At 39.5% G+C, this 23218-nt stretch overlaps 1 protein-coding gene across 5 annotated transcripts in view; it reads right to left on the bottom strand.

Moving 5' to 3' along the window:
* The window catches only part of DCTD (dCMP deaminase), a 58475-nt gene that overhangs the window by 14947 nt on the left and 20310 nt on the right, over positions 1-23218 (bottom strand). The window contains exons 1-3 of one of the 5 annotated variants that reach the window (XM_076336461.1): positions 4426-4543; positions 3375-3448; positions 1194-1305 (exon numbers count right to left, since the gene is read on the bottom strand). In XM_076336461.1, the coding sequence (XP_076192576.1) occupies positions 1194-1244 (51 nt within the window). In that variant the 5' untranslated portion in view covers positions 1245-1305; positions 3375-3448; positions 4426-4543. Of the gene's footprint in view, positions 1-1193; positions 1306-3374; positions 3449-4425; positions 4544-5080; positions 5150-23218 lie in introns of those variants that run through there. The other 4 variants (XM_076336463.1, XM_076336460.1, XM_076336462.1 and 1 more) reach the window with 4 other exon arrangements.

Genomic DNA, 23218 nt, shown 5'->3' with positions numbered 1-23218 from the left:
GCAACCCTGCCACCCCTTTGGTCATGCAGTCCCTACCCCAGCCTGCGAGCACTGCTCCTTGTCCGACTATGAAGTGAACCTAGTTCAGGGAGCAGAACTGGCACTGAACTAACCCTACTAAACGTAAGTCTTCTGTCAGTTCAACTCCCCAAACTAGCTTTTCCAGCAGCAGTATGAGCAGCAGCAGCAAAAGAAAAGGTATGGAACATGGAACAGAAATACAGTATGTTGACCTAGCCATAGACAGGCGCACAAATCTTTGTGGCTTGTTTATGCAAACGTGCACCAAAATACCAGACCTTTTAACTCCCACACTTTATTACTTTAATTGAAGTCTGCATAGTCTGGACCCTTATAGAATGAAGAAGTGTCCCATTTTTTTTGTTTTCTGTCCATATTTTATATTTATTGAAATGGCAATAGTACTGATTTTAATTCACACAATGTGTTTATCAACCACAAAAAACAAAAATCTAGCCCTAAGTGAATAACCTTCAGAGAACTAAGAGCCATAATGTACAGAAGCCAGCGAGCAATTGAGCAGACTGTTAACATGCATTTTACTCCATGGCTTTGCTGGGATTTGCTTCCTGAACTTTTTTACACAAAGGAAGACGAACAGGACAACTAGGTCCTGCAGAACAGCATGTTTCAGGAGATGTGTCAATTGCCTCAAACCAATATTCAACAGAGGCACATGAAAGAAGCAAAGAATGGGGACAGACAGTGAAGCAGAGGCGGAAGGGGAACCTGAGGGAGGAACCAAACTAGAAGGAAACTCCAGTCAACCCAAGAACAAACAAAAAGGAATTTTTTATACCCTTACAGGTGAGGAAAAGGAACTTGTAAAATGCTGTGTCTTAAAAAATTACAATCTAAAACTTTCAGTGGTTATATCCTCCTCGAACAGTAACTATATTTACTGGAAAAAGGAGAGAAAATGCATGTGTTATTTTAACCTCTAGATGAAAAGATTTACAAAACTCCAAGCCACAAATGTACACACAGAATTATACACAAGGTCAGGCCCAATAAGAGAATTTCTGTAACAAAAGGTGCTGACCATGTTAAAAAATGAATAGCTATATACTGAAATAACTTTTAATAAGAAATCCCTGAAAGTGCTACATGTGCATCTGATGCGATGTGCAATATAGATTAGGTTATGTTATTCTTATACATTGCCTCCTTACCTGAGAACTTGGATCCTTGCTTCTTTGTGCTGACAAAAAAGCTACTGCCATAAAATATTCAGGCCATTCCAAATAATCCTCTCGTTTTTTGCAGGATGCTTCATTTCCGAAACTATAGTTCATGGAAAAAAACAGCCATCAGCAAATAACACATAGCTAGAGTTATTACAAATTGTATTCTTTTAATGTGCACAAGTTTAAAGTAACCAGGATCAGAACCTCGCTAAGAAGACTGCACATTCACTAATATTTTAACAGTAAAACCATCAGTGTTATGTGCTTTCCAGGAACATATATATGCAACATTTCCTTTCAGGGGAAAGGCACCCAAGCGAGGTTGCAAATTTCAGTTTTAGATAAGAAGGCTGAGCTATTCAGAGCACTGAGCTATTCAAAGACAGAGCAATTTATCCTTTATAGATAACACCTTGTATATTTCTAAGATTCAGGTATATCATGTACTGGCATTCTTTTCACCCAAACAACATAATCTTTTTTATGATGACTGCACTAACTGTAAGCCTCTAATCTAAGCTATTTTGTACTTCTGTACAAGTGCTCGCTAGATTTCTATTTGGTAGCTTCCTGTGCAGTCATTCGTTTCTGCCTGCACAGTTATTGCCATGAGTTTGCCTCGTGTTACAACACTTACTAGCAAAAGACTGAGGCTGTGAGCCATTCTGATAGTCCCCTGCTAAGTTTCTCTTGAGATTATGTCCTATGAAAGCCTTCTAAAAACCAAGAGGAGATGGGTTCAAGAACTTTTCCCTTAGATATAATGTATAAGAGTGACACAAAAGGTTGCTTCTTTCCCTGCACTGGGGGGTTTATTTGAGGGAAGGAGGGAGGAAAAAAAAAAGTGATGCATCATTTTCTCTTGCCTGCTTATGGTTGAAAGACTGCTCGGACAGCGTAAGATGGAACAGGGGAATTTCTGTGCTTTTCAGCTCAGAGAGAGGAAAGACAGACATCTCTCTCTCTCTCTCCCCCCCTCCTCCCCCCCAACATATTGCAAATTTTAAGGAAAAGATCAAATTCAAATAAATTTCCCCAAACTCTCACCTATCATTGCTACACTTGAAAACCAAAACAATGGAACGTCTCAAATACAATAATTATCCTATCAAAATACAAGGGGCACAGTACTTTTCTTCTTGGGCTCCTCTTACCAAGGACTACAGCTCAAGACTGAGATACCCTTCTAGCAATGTATAGCCACGCAGAAAAATACATCATAGGTAACTGCAAGCAGCAAGACATCTCCTAGCAACTCTAGTACCAGCACTTTCTGAAGACAAACAAATGTTACAAGACAATTATTTTGTTAATTATTTTTATAACCAAAAAATAAAATAGCATATATTAGAGGCTTGCAGTTAGCTTGTCATAAAGAGGTTACACTGAGTGAAGACAATGCCAGCACATGATAAAATTGTACTTTAGAAACCTACAGGGTGCTATTTACCAAAGATGAACTGCTGGTTTTGAATAGTTCATATATGGCACATCACAAGTTAGCAATTTTGGCTTGTTCTTGGATAGGAAGAGGATCATCTCCAAGGCCATCGCGTCAACGTAAGGAGGGAGAAACATACGCTCTTGGTGTAACCAGCATACCTCTCTCTCACTTTGACAACATTGTGAATAGCGCCCAGAAGTGTCAATTGTCAAAGCAAACACAAAAATCAAGTATGTGATTCTGAGAGTGCCCAAACTGGCTTGAATCATCATAACTAAAAGGTTGGGGCTGTATCCTACTAACAAAAAAAGTGTTCAGAGAAGTGTTCAAAGAAGCTCACAGCAGAAAGAAGAAATTAAAGACATGCCCTCACGCCTCTCCATGCCAAACTGAACTTTGACAGGTTAACTGAAATGCCAAGAAGGTGCTTCAGCTAATTTGAGTGATTATTTAAAATATCTCACAAAAGCAGATTTACAAAATCCAAAACACTATCAGACTTTAAATGATCAGTTTAATACATTCCTGACTACGTGACATTCGCCGTGGTCTTCGGAAAGGCACATAACACACAATGCAGAACTACACCGAATAAAACATTCTGGGGAAAGGGCTCCAGAAAGACAATAGTACTCCAAACTATGAGATTGTGAGATCTCCTTTTGTTAAACTATTCCCTAGCAACCCTATTTATTCAAAACAGACCAAAAGCTACTATTTACTTTTCTCATAAATACAGAACTGTATGTAAGTGGAGGTCCCTCAGAGTACCAGCTTCACAGGGAGAGAAGCATACCTGAAAAATGAGCAGAGAGGAAAACATCTGAAAAATGAGCAGAAGGCTTGCATCAAAGAGAACATAATAAAAAAAAACCTTAGTCAATTACTTCTAGTTAACATGACCGTGTTTGGACAGATAATTCCCTCAACTAAACGCATAGGAACACAAGAGTGTGAAATGGGTATAAAATACCTGACTTCTGATTAAGCAGAAGGCAAGGACTTGGCTAGCAGTCCAGCACACACGGGAAAATTAAGTTTATGGATTTGGGGCAGCTGATCATCCTCCTCATGCTCATTTGTAAGTTCTAGAATTCCATCAATGAAAGCTACTCTAGAAAATATTATAGCTAGCTGTAAAATAAGCAATTAAGGCTTATCCTTGTGATAGCTCATAAGAACTTACGAACAAAAATAATGGGAACTGAAAGCCATGAAGATAACACTGGTCAAGAAGAAAGGGGAAAAAAGAATCCTTAAATTCTAGAGTGATTACTAGTCTGCAGAAAAGTCTGCGTAAACGGTATTTCAAAGGAAAACAGAGAAAAAGATTCTGCAATTAGAGGACACTGCCTCCCTTCTCAGTTCTTTTTCACCCATCTAGGCTTCAAGTAAGCTGTAACACCATCTGAAAAAGGAAGAAATTTCATTCAGCTGCTAAAAAAAAAAAAGTCTACCTTAATGAAAAATTTCGTTGAGAATCCTAAAACAGAATACATGACCTCAAATCTTTTCATAGGACAATTATGATGGTCAATTACACAACAAGATAGTACAACTGGAGAACTGGTGGGTATGAGACTTTTTTCCCTTCTCCCCTTTTAAGTTTTTCCTCTGCTTTCTTATCTGATTTTACGGCATCACTTCTTTGACTTTAATTAATTGCATACTGCTCATGCCGGTCACCACTTTAGGAAATAAAGAATACAAGATACCCTACCTGCTCTTTTTCCTATCCCAATGATTACAAAAAATAAATAGAACAGGCCATACCCTCACGACAGGGCCTTCAGAAGCTTCAAGAAACGCCTCCCCGCGGTGACGCGGCATTTCCCTCCGCACGCCCGCAGCCGGCGCTGCCCGGGCCCACGCCGCGCCCCCGCGATGTGGGAGCCCCTCTGCACCGCGGAGCCCGACCTCCACGGGGAGCCTTCCCACAGCAGCCCGGCGCGGGCTACGCGCCCAGCTGCCTACCCCGTTCTACCCCGCCCCGCTTAGAGCCCCCCCAGCCAGGACCGGACCCGCTGCGCGGCTGCCGGAGGATACCAGCCTCCCCGAAAGCAGCCGGACGGTGATCGCGGCGGGTGCCGCCGCTCTCCCCCACACACACACGCGCCGGGGCCGGCCGCGTGGCGCAGGCCGCGGCCGGCAGCACCGCGGGCCCGCCGGCGTGGCTGTCGGCCCCCCGCCACCAGGGGTTAAAGCCTCAGGCGAGAACGGCCCAGGCCGAGGAGGAAGACAGTTTAATCAGTCAGGGGGGCGAGGGGGAGCACGGTGCTAGTGGAGGAGGGAACCGCCGGCTGACGGGCGGGAAGAGCTTGGAAACGGCATCACGCGGGCCCCCCACGCACCCGCGGCCCCTCCGTGCCACTGCCCCCTCGGCGGCAGGGAGGCGAGCCCACACGCGGGCCGGGCCTAGGCAGCGTACCCGTTAACGTGGCGGCTGGGCTGGTGGGCGCTCATCCTGCCGCGGCCCCGATCTCTTTCGCCGCTTGGCGCCAAAGCGGGAGCGGGCGGGGAAAGGGGCGGGCGGCGGGGAGGAGCGCAGCGGGGCGGGGGGGGGGGGGGGTGCCCCGCCGCCATGTCGCGCCGCGGCCCTGGGGTGAGGGGCGAGCGAGGGGACCGCGGCGATCCCCAGGCCCCGACAGGCGGCGGGGAGGCCGGTGGGCTCTTGTTTTAATGCACCTGCAGTGCCCGAGCACGGATCTCCCTGACCCGGGGGGCCGGGGGAGGGGCACTTCCGCCCCTGCGGTTTTGTGAGCCTCCGCGGTACTTTAAATGAGTTACTTGAATACGTGTTCTTGTAGTTTTCCGTTTTCTGGCAGATGCTGCTTGTAACGTTATGCTTTGACACAAGCATGCAGGTTTTCGCCCAGCCCACGCTCTTGAGGTACATGCTATTTATTAAAGCTTGGCATTAACATATTAAAATGTCTAAAAATAGTTTCTTTGATCTCTGGATATGAAATTGATGTGGAAAGTGAGTTATGGTTTATTAATACCCGCAGCTGCTGCCAGGTTTTAGAAGTCTCCCAGGATGCTCGGGTAGCTGAACATACATACATAGCCTATTACAGTGCAAAATAACTGGTATGATAATAAATACTAAAAGTTGGTCTGGTGTGTTTGCCTGCCTTCTGTGAGGAGCTGCCTACCCTGGCTGGCTGGTTGCTAGAGGGGCCTGCCTTTACGGAAGCACTCAAATGGGAGCAAGGTACAGATGTTCGCTCCATGGGGCTGTGAGACATCAGGTGAAGACTGCCCAAACGCAGCCGTACGTGTCCGATTTGGTTCCCACTGGAGGCAGTGACAGGTGTGACAAACTCGGTGAGAGCGGTGATGGACAAAAGGAAAACACTCGCCTTTGAGAGCATCCCCGAGAGGGATTTGTGCGCGCCAGCCGTGCAGCTCACACTGCACGTGTGCTGCACCATTGAGCTGAACGTGGTCAACAGACATGGCTGAGATAATGGTTTCCTGCAGCCTGGTCAAAAATCTTCATCTAGGAGGATGCTTCAGGTTGGGAAAAAGGAAATTTTTGGGAAACGGGCATTTCTGGGATAGTAGTCCTATCCCAGAAGCTGCTAGTATGTTTTCATATTTAGATTGCTGTATCAGCTAGCTATCTTTTTTTTTTTTAAACAACTGACAAAGCATCAAGTATGAAAATGTTACTTAATTTCACAGCTATTCCTATTCAGTTGTAACCAGAAAACTTGGCAAAGGCAGCCTGTTATATTTCAACTGACAAGTTTTCCAGCCCTCAGAGTGGGAAAACATAGAGCTATTTCAGTTTGCAAGACTTCTATTATCACAATTACATATGGACAACAAATGTTCATGTACAGTTTGTTAATGAATGAAAAGAAACAATTTAAATGCAAGAAAAAGAAGAGAAATTTAATGAAAGTAGCATCACTCAGGAAAGCATAAGCCTGAAGGTGAAATGAAAGGCCTGATTATGGTTGATCACAAAGAGAGTTAAAGAGCACTCATTTAATTAATCTGGAGAAAAAATTAGTGTAATTCAGTTCAAAAAGTTTTCTACTATCTGTATATGTGTTTCTGCACTCTTGAAATATGAATTAAAATTAACAGTGCTACAATTACCCATGCTAAATTTGTTATTTTTCATAATTAAGATTCTGAGGACAAACCATAACAACTACTAACCTTTAAAAAGCACTGCTTATGTGCTGATCATACACAGTGAATGATGGATTTTCTGTTCTGTGAATGCTTATTAGGAGTTCTTACAAACTATTCCCTTCCTTTGAATTTATCACGTTTTCCAGCTAATATCTATGGATCAGCCAGAACCAAATTCAAAATAATAGAATCCCCATTTCTCCAAAAGAAACCAAACTAAGATTCTTGCTGCCTTCTCTTTCTCTCCCATCATAGGAGAAAAAAATACACACTGCAAAATAACCGCTTATATTATTAGGCAAAGAGGTTTTTAATTTTGGAGTGCAGTTTTCAACTTTACATAAGTATTATATTCTTTTTGAAATGCAAAACTTAAATGTTTTTGTCATGCTTAGCAAATAAGTTTCCGTAGTAATTGGAAACTACTCTTGTATCTCCATCTGTTAAGTCCACAAATGTATCATTTTTTTAAATTTTCAAAGGTTATTGACTCTTCTATCTTGTTCTTCCTCAAAAAAACAGACCAACAACATTCAGGATTTCTAATAATACAGCAGTGATATGGCCTGAGAAGGAAAACTTTTGGTGGCATTTTAGTTAGACGACTCCTATAGTGTTGCTAAATGACACGTTTTCAGGAAACCCAGCTATGTTTTGGTTTTCTCCTGGGTTTTTTTTTAGAATTATACTGAAAACTTCTCTTGTGGCAAAGTTGTGACTGCTCTTCTGACGATGCGCTATGGAGGTGGTACCTGACACGACAGCATCTTTCTTCACGCATACATTGGAAGTAGGTTATGTGATTACAGATACCTAGAGAAAGTTACACCTGGATTAGGTGAGATTTAGGCCTAAACATACGGTTGCGCTGAGGGCTGGTAGCTTGACTTGCTACAAGTTTGGGACAATGTCCCGCTGCCTGGTAGGTTCCGTAAGACTTCTCTGGCAGCTGCTGGCAGCTGCCTGCTTTGCAAAAACAGCAGCTCCTCTGGATCTGCTGTCTGAATCCTCCTCTCCATTAACTCTTGTCTTTCGCTGCAATCTAGAAGCTTATTTGCGCCCTTCATCTGTCTCAGGACCATTCAGATCCCTGTGACAGAACTGGAGTGCTCTGACTCAAAAGTCCCTGTTAAGACAAGCATGCACTCAAATAGGCTGAATTTCTTTTAATTTTGTATCTGACACGCTAGCCCTGCCCTTACACGTTCCTCTTTTATTCCACAGAAGGAGGATATATGTGAAGAAGCATCGAGTACCTCAGGTACTCTTCTGTAGGGTTTTTTTTTGTTTGTCTCTCATTTCCTAGGTGAAAGTCCCGAGCATGGATTATCATGACCTTGCTGTATAGATGTCAATAAACAATCTGAGCTGATTACAAATATTTTAGATGCTCTTATTAATGAGAAGTGATACAAGTTTGAAAGACATGCTAAATATATAACCATCTGTCAAGATGCTTATATTTTTGGCTTACTGCTTATGAAATTTTCACATCTTCTACCTTTTGTCAATTTTGATAAAAGCAAACTAAGTTGAGTTTGGGGAAAACCCAGGTTTCAGACCCCCTCCCCACTTTCTTGCTGCTTGCCAGCAGACTCTTTTAACTTTGTTGGCAAGCAAGATCTCTCCCCAAATGTAGCATATGTATAAGTTGTCACTCGGAGAGTAATGTTTGCTATTTGCCAGGATATGGAGTATGCAATTTGGTAGACCACCCTGAAATCACTCTCAAAACTTAAGGGAAAAGTAAAAAGACATTGCTAATGAGCTGTCGTCTTTTTCTCTAATAGAATGAATTTTTCAGGAACTAATTACTAGATTTGGAGAGAAAGACAGATAAATAAATAAGGCAATATGTCTTTATATCTTAACATCTGGTTCTCCTCTGTCTTTCAGAGAAGTACGGCTCGCTGACAGGATAATTTTTATAGTTAGAGAAGGGGATTAATTTTTAGGCAAGTCTCATCTTCCAAATATTTTTCCAAATAGGAACTTCTACTTGAGTTAAACTTTTCCTCCTATACTTGCTTACACACCGAGAACATATTTAATCAAATGCAGCTGCTGGTATATGCTGCAGTTCTCAATTTCTATAATTAATTTAATCAATAATATGAATTTATGGCTTCCTCACTGATCAAATGACGTTTGTTGCAATGTCAGGCTTTGTTCCGTGAACAAAGTCCTATTGATGGAACCCCTTTGCTGGAAGACCTAAACAGGGTTAGCTGCAGCAGCTTGTTAGTAAACCAGCCCATTAATAGACTGCAATAAACTGTTAGATTTTTATATTGTAGCATTCTGTATAGGGGGCATAAGCATTTCAGAATTGCTACAGGAGTTTTAACTTCAGCATGTGACTCTTTATACTATATGATTTTGGAACTACTTATTAATAAAGATGGAAAGAAATGCAACTTATTACTAGCCTTTGATCAAAACCAAATAGCATGGTATCACGGTAATTTTGGTGCAGATGGAAGCCTGTTGCAAATGCAGTATTTTCAAACTTGGGTGCCAAAATTCAGGACATCGAAATCTGTGTTTAGGTGCCTACATTTTTACAGATTCATAAACACTGCATGCCAGAAACTCTTGTGCGTGATGACCATCTCTGACAGAATCCAGCCAATACTAAGGTATTTCTATGATTTTCATGTCCTAATGGAAACCTTTTCTCTTCTCTCTTCTTAGATTTCGATAGCTTGTATATTACCTCACATTTCTATAGCATCTGTTCCTTGAAAACTAGAATCAAGTGCTGGATTTAAGTTTTCTTCCTTCCTGTCCAAGTCTGACACTATTTTGAGTATCATATTCTCAGTCTTCCAGACTCAAAATTTCTGCAGTTTACTAACTCTCTAAATCCAGAACTTCCTAAATCCAGCTTCTCACCTTGATGAACAGCAGTTAGAGTTTTCTCTGAGAGCTGTCTTTTATTTGCACTTTATTCTGACTGGGGTCACAAATGAGTATATAAACAATACTCTTTAAACAGTCTTCTGTTCCATTTTTCACCTGACAGCTGTTTTCCATCTCACCTAAAATTTTTATGAACGTATGGTGGTTTTGCTAATTTTGACTGTTTTCTTGTTTTATTCATACTGACAGTTCTAGTTATAGGCAGATATTATCTTCCCAGTGCCCTGATCAGCTCGTCATTTCTTTGATATCAGTATATTCTCCAGCTAGATTTGTTCTTTCTGTATGTTATTTGCTGATGCTTATCTCTGTTTGGTTTTTTTTAATGTTGGTATCTATGTCTTTGACCAGTTCTCTACTTTTGAAACTCCTTTTTCCATTCATACCTGCCCTTGCTTCCAAATTCCCTGTTTTATGCAAGCTAGTACAATTGACAGGACAAAGACAAGTGCTAGAAAAACAGAAGATATTGCACATGATCTTTTCTCCTATCTCCATCAAGAATTGGAAATGCCAGATAATCTTGTGAAGTTGTCCTTTGGAAAGTAAACCGAGACATAAAGTCTCAGACTGCAAGTCTTCTGGCAACCCTACTGTTTTCTTCCAAAATATGAATTACCTTCTTTGCCCACCCATACTAGTCATGATCACAGCTATCCCCTAATTAGAAGTGAGAAATTAATTTTCTGCTTTGAGTATAAAATTTCACTTTCTTGGCATGCTGCTTCTGTACTCAGCACCTGCCTACATACTTCACAGCTTTATATTTCTTCTGTTACCTTCCCCTTATTTTTCAAGGCTATTTTTAATATCTAAGAAGATTATTTTCTATTTCCATCCCTACTGATTTGGCATGATTTTCCTATCATGATGCAGTAGCTTTTCACATTACTTCCATGAACCTTCCAGAAGGCCCAAAATCTGTTGCAGTGTATCAACTTGCAAAAACTCCAACTGGACAATAACACTACCTGTAGTCACTACCTCAGACACATTCTGAAGAAAGAAACCTTTACTCTTCCATCACACACAAATAATCTTGAATACATGTATCGCTTCATATCTGGGCAACTGGTTTGCTCTTTGTAGTCTTTTTTTTTTCTTCTGCTGATACAAATTCCTTTTATGCTTGTCTCCTTTAACCTCAGTGGAGTTTCTCTCAAAGTTTCTTGGTCCTTTCAAATTTTTCTTTGTTTATGATAAGCTTTAGACTTCTTCTATAGAGAATTTTCCTATTTTTATGTATAATTTTCCATCATTTATCTTAGCTGTATGTTTAGATTTCATTATTACTGTGTGATAATACTTAAATCTTCATATAAGAGCTGCTATACAGAATCATTTTCTTATGTCTTTATACGGGATTTAGCATGGAAGGTTTTAAGTAAACATGCTAAATCCATTCTGTGATAAGAGGTGAATTACCCTTTCAGCTAACCTGTGGATTGGGGTAAAAAAAATAAAGAGTAAAATATTTCAGGATTCTTAGATATACTGCTTTAGCTAGCAAAATTAAACTAAGTTAAGAGAAACAAAAACTGCTGCAATCACCCTGTTTTTGTCCTGTATCTCACCTCAGCACAATGAGATCCCTTTGACCTACTTGCCTTTCAAGTTTGCCAACATTGCCATTTCCCCAAATACCCATTAGCACCAAAGGCATTTTCCTTCCTCAGTAATAACTGCTCCATTCCTAGGACATAGCACCAAGAGAACTGTCAAACAGGAGGCATGAAGCCTTCATTTTGTAACATCCTGAGTGTTAGCTTGGCAGCAAGGCAGAGGGGGCTCAGGTGCCACTATCATATTATGTGTGACTTCTTTTCATCTCTTCCGACTAAGCTCTGGCTGTTTCCTAAACTCATTGAACTAATTACAGAAGAGCAGCTAAGAGCCACGCTGCTTTAACTTATCAATAATGAAAAGTGAGCTGGAGCTGTCAGGAAATACATTTGACATCCCAACTTCGAAGAACAGGAACTCTGTGCTCCCTCTGCAGATATGAGGGGAAATATAATCATTAGTAAACCTAATTTATTTCATAAGCATAGTTGGCAGTGTGATTCCTTTTCAAGATTTCCTGGCACTTTCCCATTATGAGATTCTGCTTTTAGTTGTCTACATCAGACAAACATGATTTGTTCAGGCTGAAATAACCCAAGCTGAGCATTTGCTTCTACTAAGATTATTTTTTATCTTCCAGGTTGTATCCATATTTTTTTATGCTATTGTAACTTTAAAACCATTATAAATAGAAGCATATTCACATTAGGAAGGCATTGACTCAGACAGCAAAGACAGTATATGGTAAATGAGGAATTCTAGCACGGAGCCACAGCAGCTTTGTGCTATAGAAAACAGAGGATTAGGTAAAGAAGGCAAAGAGCGGGATGTGATCTTTGAAGCAGGAATCATTAAGGAATTCAAAGGTGGATGGGCTGTAGATTGTGGAAAGAGAAAACAGACATTAGTTAGATATTTCCAATCTGTATTTCTCAGAATACAATAGAATATTATTAGGGTTCAAAGTACTGAAGAAAAATTGTCTTTTGAGGCCAGCCTTTACAGCAGCCTAGGGAGATAAAGAAATTAAATAACAGATGTACTTTATTTTTTCCAGAACTGAGGAAGCAAAAGGGAACTGAAATGTGATATTCTTAATTTACAGGAAAGTAAACTAAAAACCTCCCTATTAATTCTACAAAAATTCAGTGGGTTCTATAGAGACAGTAACAAGGAGAACTCCAAATCTCTCCACTAGTATGTATGCCCTCTGGGGTGAGCATTTTTCCACAGAAGATGAAAGTCTTACACAAGCAAAATAAGAAACAGGCCAAAAATAATAAGAATTTTATGGGCTTTGTGAAAACTGGCTACTCTTGTTAGTACAACTTTTTAGGATAAAATGTTTCCATGCAAGGAATCTGTTAAATTGACTTTAACGGTTTTTTAAAGGATTAGAGAACAGAGGATTCTTGTTGGGAGGTATTATATGGGTCATTTTTTTTGTGCATTTTGTGTTAGAAAATTCTTCAAGATTTTGAACAGTGCTTCAGCTGATCTGCAGTATGAGAACCTGAAATTAGCTAGTACAGTGGAATCAATATCGAGCAATATTTTGTCTCTGAAAGAAATTCAGTCTGACAGAGAAGAGTAAGAGCAGTGTAAGGAAACCGAGACTCTGGCTAAAAAGCTGGGTATAGAAATTCCCTGTAAAGCAGTACAAATTAGTTGATGTCACCAGAGCAAGAAAACCATAGTGACAGAATAAAATGTTACCCAGGTTCCAGAATACTTTATTATCACCACCTTAGGTCACTAAGCTTCACAAGCTATATCCATCAAGTTTGACAGCAGTATATATACTCACAGCTGAAGCTAGAAGGTGCAGTGCTTTAATGTACTAACGATTTACATTAAGACACCTGGGTTCAAAGTCAGTTTATGACAAGAACAAAATGGGTTTGTTGGTCTCAGCCTGCTCTCTAGTGGACAATTGCACATAAACCCAGTCCTGAGAAGAATCCCAAGAATTAGATTTGTTGGCCAAGACATATGGTGAAATTCATATTCTCTCAACATTATTAAAACTAAACTGGATATCTGTGCTTTCTGTGCTATTCTGAAACACTGTAAGATGAGACATTTCCATCAGCATCTCTTAAATGCTGTATTCAGTATTCTTGTTACCAGGATTTGAAAGGATACAACAGAAGGGGAAACAGTACAATGGAAGGCAGCAAAGGCAATTAGATGCTTCCATGTTAGGGGAAAATGAAGATAAGATGACATACTGCCATAACAGGCATATATAATGTTTATGACTAGATAAAATATTTGTCTTTATTTACCCTTTTTCATAATACAAGACACTGAGAAACAAAAAAATTGGCACACATAATAATGTTAAAAGGAAATATTTTCTTGATACATAATTAACCTGTAAACTCATGTCTGAAAGACATCTTAGAGATGAGCTAAATAGGACTTAAAAAAAGATTACGCTTTTATATGAATAATAAGAATAGCAAGAGTTATGTCAGTATTAAAATGTATGAGGGATATAAACTCTCATGATTCAGGATATAAAACAAACATAAATTGCCTAGAGCATGGGAAGAAACTACACCCACAGATGTTTTATTTCATTAGTGTATCCCACACAATGGTTACATTCATTTCAGCAGCCAGGCAGTAGAATGCTGGAGTCTTAGATTTGTGTAGTCTGTGGTATTTCCTATGCTTCCAAGATAAATTCCTTAGTGACTCATTTGCAGAAATCAGCTGCAAAAAATTGTCTGGAACTCTGACCCCATTTCAGGTTATTCCCCTTTACATTGCTTAACCTTTTATTAGTCAGGAGAATAATATTCATTGATATCCAAGCATTTACAATTACAATCACATGCCAACTACAGAGGCAAAGTAAAAATTTTATTGAGTAAAAGTATCTTTTCAAAACTTTTTTTTAAATATTAAAAAATTATGTTCGTTATCACTAACTTATAATTGACCATTACATATTTTATATATATTATATATTAACATATATATACACTATATTAACACCCACAGTTTTTTACAGTCTTGTGCTTTGTCCTAGTCTAAGCTGACCATTCCATTATTTTTCATCATGTCATCTACCTCACTTATTTGCAGGAATGTCTGAACACTTCTGTGTTTTACAAGCCTACATTTCAAGTTCAAGATACCTTTAAAATCTTATCCAAAGCAATTTCACCTTATGGAGTGGCTAGTGTTTACCATGTTTAGAATGCCACATTTCTAGATTTTGCATAATTAAAAAAAAAAAGCAGTCTTTTTTCAGTCTCTTAATGTCAGAGCAGCCTCTGACATTATTCTGATTCCAAATTTAGAGAATCATCATTTTTTATAAGGAAACAGTTTTACCCTCAATTTTGCAAAGAAATGCAACTCCAGATATACTTTAAAGTGCAATTTATCAAACATTAATTTCCACTGCTCTCTCAGTTACTAATTATACTATTAGTTTATCAAAGCTTTTCTTTCTATGGTGCTTTCATAATTACCACTTCTGATTATTTTATTTCCAATCTTCTGATAGTTGATGGTTTACTTAAAGGTCAAGCCAGTAAATGCTAGTGTGAAAATGTAAGTTATCATTTACAGGAAAACATTTTTTCTAGACTTTGTAGATAAAAAGTGAATTTTAACTACTTTTAAAAAGTGAACTAAGTGAATCTGAAAAGCCTCTAAAATCACAAGGCAAATAAAGTCAAATCTTAATTTATTGGGGAAGGGAGCTGGACTCATAATTTCTGCTTATGTGAAGATGACAGTATGCTTTCATGAGTAAATTCTTACTCCAAAATTATGTATTTATGGAATAGCTTGACAAGTATAATTTCCTTCAAGATAAAAAATAATTAGAAATGTTAAATAGGACCTAAATTTGTCAAGCATAATGCAGAGGAATGCAACAGCTAAGACTCATACAACTTCAAAAGATTTTGAATTATGCATTTAAATTCAGACTTGTGGCATGAACTAAGATAATTACCAGGAAAATAGCAGCTCTTGCAGTCAATAACAGACATTGGATTGAGTTTGTCAATTTTTCTGAGCTGACAAATGAAAGATGATGGCTGCTGAAATGAGCTGCAGATTATATGAGAACTACTATGGTCTGTAAGAGCTAATGCTTTTATTCTCAAAGCCTGAAGCTGTAAGAAATCTTACTAAAGCTATTTATATTTAGCTGTAGTGCATCAGGTACCCAGTAAAGAAAGGTTTCTTGATGGAGGTAGTCTTCTGTTTCCACTTGGCATCAAACACAACTTTCTAAAAATGTTTTTCTGCTCTATTCTCCGGTTAATTCAACAGCAGTAGGACCAAGAAAACCCTGTCAGAAGTACTGACTGCTTGCACAGAATTTCTGTTGTACTCCTGACCACCCGCTGGCAAATACTAATGCACAGAATAAAAATAAGATAGCGATAACTCAAAATGGATAGTGCTGGAAATGGGATATAGCAAGTGTACTGGTGAAGGAGAAATCCCACCCATAATAGCAGTGCCTCACTGCTAGAGGACAAATAAATAAAACAGTATTTATGCTATGCAAGATCTTAATCTTTATTTGTGATCTTACAAAAGAGCTTAAAATCCTTTACTTTCTGCAGAGCAGAGATCTGTGCATACTAAAGGAGGAACATACTGTAACCATGACTATATATTCCAGGGATATAAACCACTGAATGACAGCTCAGTATCAGCCAATGCTGATCAAAGCCTCAGGAATCTTACCTTCCCGACTTCTGTGGGAGCCCACTGTGACAAGCTTCTCTCTTTGATCCCAAATTTAGAATATGTCAGAATGGGTTAATTCTACATGTTTATTTTCACATTTGACAACTTTTTTTTAATTAAAGTGGTAGGCAGGACCCAAGCTTTCAATTTTCTCACTGGTTTCCATGACTTGGAAACTGCCATGGCATGGAGAAAAGTTCTAACTTTTGGATTTCAGCTTTTCCTCAGTGCTTCTTCAAAAGGTTTCTGAACTGGGCTGCAGAGAAACATGAGTAGTAAAGAACCTTAGAATAGAAGTCTGAAAAAGTACCATAGAAAGGAAGTGAGAAGAATCCCAGCCTGTTATTATTTTTACACCTCATTATTTTGAAAAGTCATTGATTTTGAATGCCATAATTGAACTGTCTTAGCCACAATACAGATCTCCCAGCCCAGACGGTCAGTTCCCCTGTACCCAAAGGTATTGTACATTTCAGACAAGCAGACCATCACAGTGGACCTTCCTATGAGCCTGACTGGTGGCCGAGTTACCCGAGGCATGCAAGGTCCCTCATGTGAGGCTGATGAGAGGAGAGCCCTACACCTTCCTTCTGCACAGTCTTGTAATCATTCACTGCGGTTGTCACAACTGACTTCTGCATAGAGGCCTCGGTACTGAGCCATTCCCTTTGGTTCTGCTGACCCTGCGTGTGCAAGACTCATGTAGCAGCTGGGTCACTGAACAGATACTGTGAAGAGTTGTCCCTGTTGCTTTAGCAGGGAAGCTCAATGCACATGCTAGTATCTATAGCCTTACTGTGCAGAGCATCACTCTGATTACCATTGTCATTCCAGATATGACGTCAGAGAAATCCAGTCACCCCCCACCGCCATGGTCCCAAAATGTCAGTAAGAGTGCCACAAAAATACAAATAGGGACAACTGTTTACCGAAACTGATAGTGGTATGAGGGAGCGAAGCACAGGGCAGCTGCATGAATTAATTACCCATAGGAGTTGGGGAAAAAGCAAGGGCAGGTAAGAACACAGAAAGTCCTAGAACAGCACATGCACATATCCCCGCGTATCTCCCCACACTTTTATTTCTTTGCTCTCTACAGACCCTGCTCTGAGGAAGGGAACCCTGCCAGGAATCTCCTTCAACAACACCTAGGCTAGATCGTGGTCAAGGAACAGCTAGGGGCTTACACCCAGGCACTTCTTCCCTACAGTTTTGTTTTAATTAAAAATAAAGTAACGAAGTTAAGAAAGAGGAAGTTTGTTAAAAGGAAGCGAAGGGCAGCTCAGTCTCTCAACTCTGTACAGGCACCAAGGAACCTATTTAAGAATATTGTAGTAGAAATACATACTTTCTCTTAAGAAAGACTTCAGAAAGGGCAGAAGGAAGCTGGTGTAACTAACCAGCAGGGTAAGTGAGGTTGTTAGAAGCAAAAATACATCTTGGAAAATGCTGAAGTCATGTTCAAATGACACAAGAAGAAAGAGTTATAAACTCTGGCAGGTTAAATGTGAAAACATAATAAGGCAGACCAAAAAGCATCTGAATAATAACTAACAAAGGAATCAAAACTAATAATCCTTTTCTCTACAAAACACATCAGGAGCAGGAAGTTTGCCAGAACCTGTAAGGCCAGTTGGTTTTCAGGGCATAAAAGAGTACTCAGAGAAGACAAGGTCGTTGCAGAGAAGCTACGTGAACTCTTTGCGTTGGTGTTAGCTGTGGAAGGAACTGGGAAGATGCCAAAACCAGAACCCTTCTTGGTGGGGGACCCATCTGAAGATCAGTCTGAAATTGAAATTACCGTAGAAGAGATTATGGAATAAATAGCTAAAGTGAAAATCACCAGGACTGTATAGTATTCACTCCAAATTTCTAAAGGAACTCAAGGATGAAAGAGCTGAATTACTCACAGCAGGGTGTAACCTATTGCTTAAAATTGCCTTGCTTCTGGAAGGCAGCAGATGTGACATCAATTCTTTAAAAAAGTTCCAGAGAAGATCCGGGGAATGGTAGGAATGTAAGTCTGACGCGTACTGGGCAAATTACTAGAAACCATGATAAGGAACAGAATTAGGGTACACCTGGATAGATCTGATTTATTTGGGAGGAGTTAGCAGTCAGTTGAGGAAAATACTGCTTTACAATTCTGATAAAAGTTTTTCAAAGGAGCCAAAAAGGATATGGATAATATGGGGGTGATGATGTCAATACAGTCTACTTTGCTAAACCGGAATGTCTACAAGGATGGTGAAACTGAAGGTAGAAAAAAAGACCACTGAGGAAGTGCAAGGCAGGACTCAGAGGGGGTTTAGAGGGAGAACATTATGGGAGGGCATCCTAAGTGTGTTCAGCCTGGCCTGACATTAGCCTTGGGGCAAGACTGAGGAAAAGTAGTTGGAAAGAGTGTGCTCGTGTTCCCAGACAGAGGAAGAGGCCCGGAAAAGCAAAGACCTCTTACTGGTAAAATGAGACACTATTCACGATGTTATTCTTTTCAGTGCATTCAGATGTAGCTCACTAAATACGATTTCGCCAATACTACTAAAAGGCCAGAGACTCCGTAGTGACCTGACAGTGCAGGGTCTCAGGAGCTGCCTGGGCTTGTCTTGACTTGAGCTGATTTTGTTTTTTTTCAGTGTATGACAATCCTCTACTGGTCAAGTGGGTATTGCCGAACTGGGTTGAGCTTGGTCTGTGGATACTTTATGTGGTAAAAGTCTAACTACCCCATTGTAACAGTGGGTCTTCACATTGAAAGGGGCTGTGGGAAGCTGTGGAACGAATTTCAGACTTTAGCAATGAGAAGGATGCATACTGTAGTAAGAAAACCCAAGCAGACCCAAAACAGAGAGGAAAGAAACTCCTACTGTGAACATCAAATTCTTTCCAGCGAAGGACACAGGAGGCCAATGACTCATAACACCTCCATTCCTGATGCAATCTTTTTAAGGAAGATGGAAGTTATCGACCTTAGGACCCAGAGGGACTGCTGCAGTCCCAGAGACTGGTGAAGTCTCTAAACATACAATACAAACTATGTCTCATCTTTGAAGGAAGTGAAAGAGAATATGCCAGGAGGGATACCCACTGGTCCAAGATTATGTAGAGGCAGATGTCAACTCTGTCACTTCACTATTTGGCCCCACAGTTACAACTATATCTAGTGTGGTTCAGGAGGCTATGGGCTTGCATGGTCCAAGAGATCAGTTGTCGTGATGGACAATCACCAGGGGCCAGAATACCTCAAGAAGCAATGGTAGGACACGTCAGCCAGTGTGGTAAAAGCATTAAGTCACATGAATGGCTGGAGAACCAGTCCTCTAAGCTAGACTCTGAGGCTGACTACCAATTTGTGAAGTTGGCTGTAGCGGTCAAGTTTATGGGACCATGCTTTGCATATGGAACACAACTGTGTTCTCTTTGCATGGAGAGTCACAAACTCAGGCGTTGTTCTTCTTATTTCATGCAGCCAAAAGAGAAGATGCTCTGTTTTCTGTTTCTCTGTTGTCATTATTTAAAATCTGTATCAATTAATAAAGCACAAAAAAATTAAGTATGTAAGGAAACAAAAAAAGTGTTGCTAACAAAAGTCTATATAGCCCTTAACGTGCCCACAAAATTTTCAGTTAAGTCAAAAGAACAGCAATATGGCAAAAGTCTCAAATCAGACTTCTTTTAATCATGAATCCCTGTGGAATTCATAGGGGTTTCAGTGGCAAGGAATTTTAAAGGAATTCCAGTTCTAAATATATAACAGCCTAATAGGTTGGAACAGTAATTCTTCTTCCATCAAATTTAATGGGTACTTTTTAGATTTAATGTGTTTGTGACATTTTTGCAGACTTATATTTCCTTTGTTGTCTTCACATTGCTACAGAGTCACACCCCAGGGTACTTTATGAAATTGTAACTGATGTAAAAACTTGATTGGCAGATTTTTGTGTGTAAAATACATGTTTCATGACATTTTAAAGTATTTCTTGATGGAATCTACTTTGTTCTCTATTAGGCTGTAGTTCCTTTCTGTTATGTGAAAATGTATTTTTGCATTGGGTACAGTACCACATACATTGCTTTATGTACTGTCAGTAAAATGTTAAATATTGCTTATGGCATTACAATAGGTATCTAAAAGTACAAGAGGAACATTTCTATTTTGGTAAACTGCCCAGACCTTCCACGCAAATAGAATTTTTAATATTTTGGTGTGAAGATTACCAAAATGGAAATCATGCATAACAAACTAGCTTAATTTCTTTGAGGAAATGGTAATAAAAGCAGACAAGAGTAAAGAAGTATACATTATTCACTTGGATTCCAAGGAAGCTTTTAATCCAGTACCAAATACCTTATTAATTAATAAGGTAAGAAGGTAAGGAAGTAATACTCAACAGGACAACAAACTGGCTTGCTTACAAAGTCAAGGAATGACCATAAATGTAAAAGGAAGATGACAAATGCCGCACCACAGAGCTTAGCATTAGATCCTCATTTTCGTCATACTAATGAACTGGAAAACTGACAGAGCTTCAAGGTATGCAATTTGATGTGTCAGGAATACAGGTAACATAGTTCAAACTGAATGGAAAAAAAGTGGATATGCATATGCCATAGAAGTGAAGATTTAAAATGTATAAAAGTAAGCATAAGGAAATTAAAAAAATAACAGAGATTATGCCCTAAATTATGGGCTGCACTGAGCATGTCAAAGACCTGGCAGTGTTCAATACAAAGTTTAAAACATCAGGTAATTAGATAAATTATTATATTAAATTATGTTCAAACCATTTGGTAAGAATGTAAAATACTGTATAAATACAATTAGCCATTCAATATCTGGCAGCAGCTAGAAAAGACAAAAATTACATGCAGTAGATGGAGAATGCTAAATCCAGATTCACAGTACAAAGGAGTGTGAAAAGAATTGAAAACTAGAATATTAGTTTGAATCTGTCCCAGGAACACAAAGATTAACAGTTCTTTCCATCAGTTTACTTGTTTGGCTGTCTTTGTGCAGTGAACTGGTAATTATGCCAGCAGACACATTAGTGACTGGCAGAATTGCAAAATGAATTTTCCTCTTTCTCTGAGAATCTTCCAGTTATTCTCAGAAAATCAGAAGGAGGTATACAGGTAGAGGACAGTACTTGTGGGAAGACTGCTGTGATACTTCTGGGAATAAAGAGGGATTTAGTGCACCGTATTTCAAAAGTGCATATATTAAGCACTAAGTGATGTTCTTCGTTGCTATACTCTCTAACTAGTGCAGTATATGCTAAATTCATCACTGCTGTATATATCCTTGCACTTTGACTGTTGCAGTGTGAGTTCCCCCCTCGCCCCGAAGGTGCATACTTAAGAACAGTGAGTGGAAGCAGTGCTATTGCTACCAAATCCTCGATTTACATTAGTTGCATGAGGTTTAGTCTCCCACCGGCCTTTGCAGTTTCCAAATGCAGCCTTTAGGAGAATCAGTTAGACAACATTAAGACAACAAGTGCAAGTCACATTTCACCGCATCTGACCATACTCATTAGCATCAAGATGGCTTATTTTTTTGACAACAGCAGCTCACAAATAAACATTTGGCTGAAGCTGAAGCAAAGAAATAAGTGATGCTACTTGAAGAGCTCACAGAGGCACTAAGTCTACTCTGACTGAAAGTACAAAACGGTAAGTGGCCAACTCAGTCCATAATTAGGGACTATTTGTGGATTCTTACATCTTTGCATCTGGGACTAATGCTTGCTCTCGGGCAGTTGTCTTTGTTGAATTGTGCTAGATGGTGATCTTGCTTTGTTATTCATACTTCAGTTACCTAGATTACAGCAAAACAGCATGAAACCTGCAGCTCTCCAGAAGCTGTAACCTGTTACTCATCTTCTGAGAATCAGAGTCAATTCTGGACACATAAAACTCATTCCCCACTCTCCATATTCTTCAGACTTCATAGATTTTAAGTCTGAAGATCTGAGATCTCGGTATCCTGCAGCCTCAAGCCAAGCTAACTGAAAGCTAGGGGATGAAGAACGTGAGGTTATGGCTTGACAGAGTTGCTTCTTTGTCAGCCTCTATCAGGATAACATCTACCTGTACGACAGACAAAATTCTGGAGGGACTGAGGGTAGGGGGAAGAAGAAAATACAGAAACAATTCTTGCAGAAAGAAAAGACTATCACACAGGGTCACTACCTTCTGTTTAATGTGCAAGACCAGCTAAACCTTGCTCAACAAAGCAAAACCGAAAGATGCCTATATGTTTCCCTAGTATTCTTAGGGCAGAGGTTAAATGAGGATAGTCATCACACCTCATTATTGGAAAGAACTAAAATAGTAGGATAGTAAGTGCAGCATAAGAAAATTAATAGAACAGAACAGAACAGAATAGAATAGTCTTTTTTCACAGTTAGTTCTAGCCTTCACTACCTAGAGCAATACAGCTGCCTTCCTACTGAAGTCAGGTACCTGTGGAGAAAATAGGACTGAAAGCAGTGATTGTGTGGGATCCTTTCTGAGAGGTTTTTGTGCTGGGGATCAAGGTACTGAGAAGAAAATAAACCACCTCCTTGCCCCATCTGAATCCTCACAGCAAGGGGATGAACTAATCTCTGCCATGCTGGCCTGTTCTGTGTTGGTCTTTGTAGATCCTCTACGTTATTAAATCTTTCTAAGTCAGTATGGAGAGTGTTCGTGGTTTTCTTTTACGATTGTCTTGAATTAGCCTATGGCTGTTCTTGCTTAATTCTTAACGTAGCTCAGATATTTTTATTGTCTTACTGGGTGATGGTAATATAAAGGCGCTGCCAAACTCTCTGATGAATCTTAGATCTATACTTCATATCTAATATTTTCATAAAGAATTTTTCCTCAAAGACATTCAGATATCCACCTTTGGTAGATTTCCAGATTTTGTATCCACACATTAAGATGCAAATTATCCCTACTCTCCCTCCTTAAAGCAATCTCCTAATGCTTCTTTTCATAATATTGTAAGTTTCTAACTTTTGAATGCTTAGTTTTGCAATACTAATGACCATTTTTGGTAGAATATGCAAAATAGAGCAATCTGCTGCTAGCACGACTGGTATCAGCGGTATTATTCCTATCTTTGTGAGTACAATGATGAATACAAATAGGCCCAATGCATTCAAGAATAGTTTCTTGGGATCCTGTTCTGGACGATTTTCCATTTCATTGTTTCTTT

The sequence above is a fragment of the Aptenodytes patagonicus genome, chromosome 4 (assembly GCF_965638725.1).
Source record: "Aptenodytes patagonicus chromosome 4, bAptPat1.pri.cur, whole genome shotgun sequence".
NCBI classification, from domain to species: Eukaryota; Metazoa; Chordata; class Aves; order Sphenisciformes; family Spheniscidae; genus Aptenodytes; species Aptenodytes patagonicus.
The sequence above is the reverse complement of the archived record's forward strand: the minus strand, read 5'-3'. Positions and strand labels throughout refer to the sequence as shown.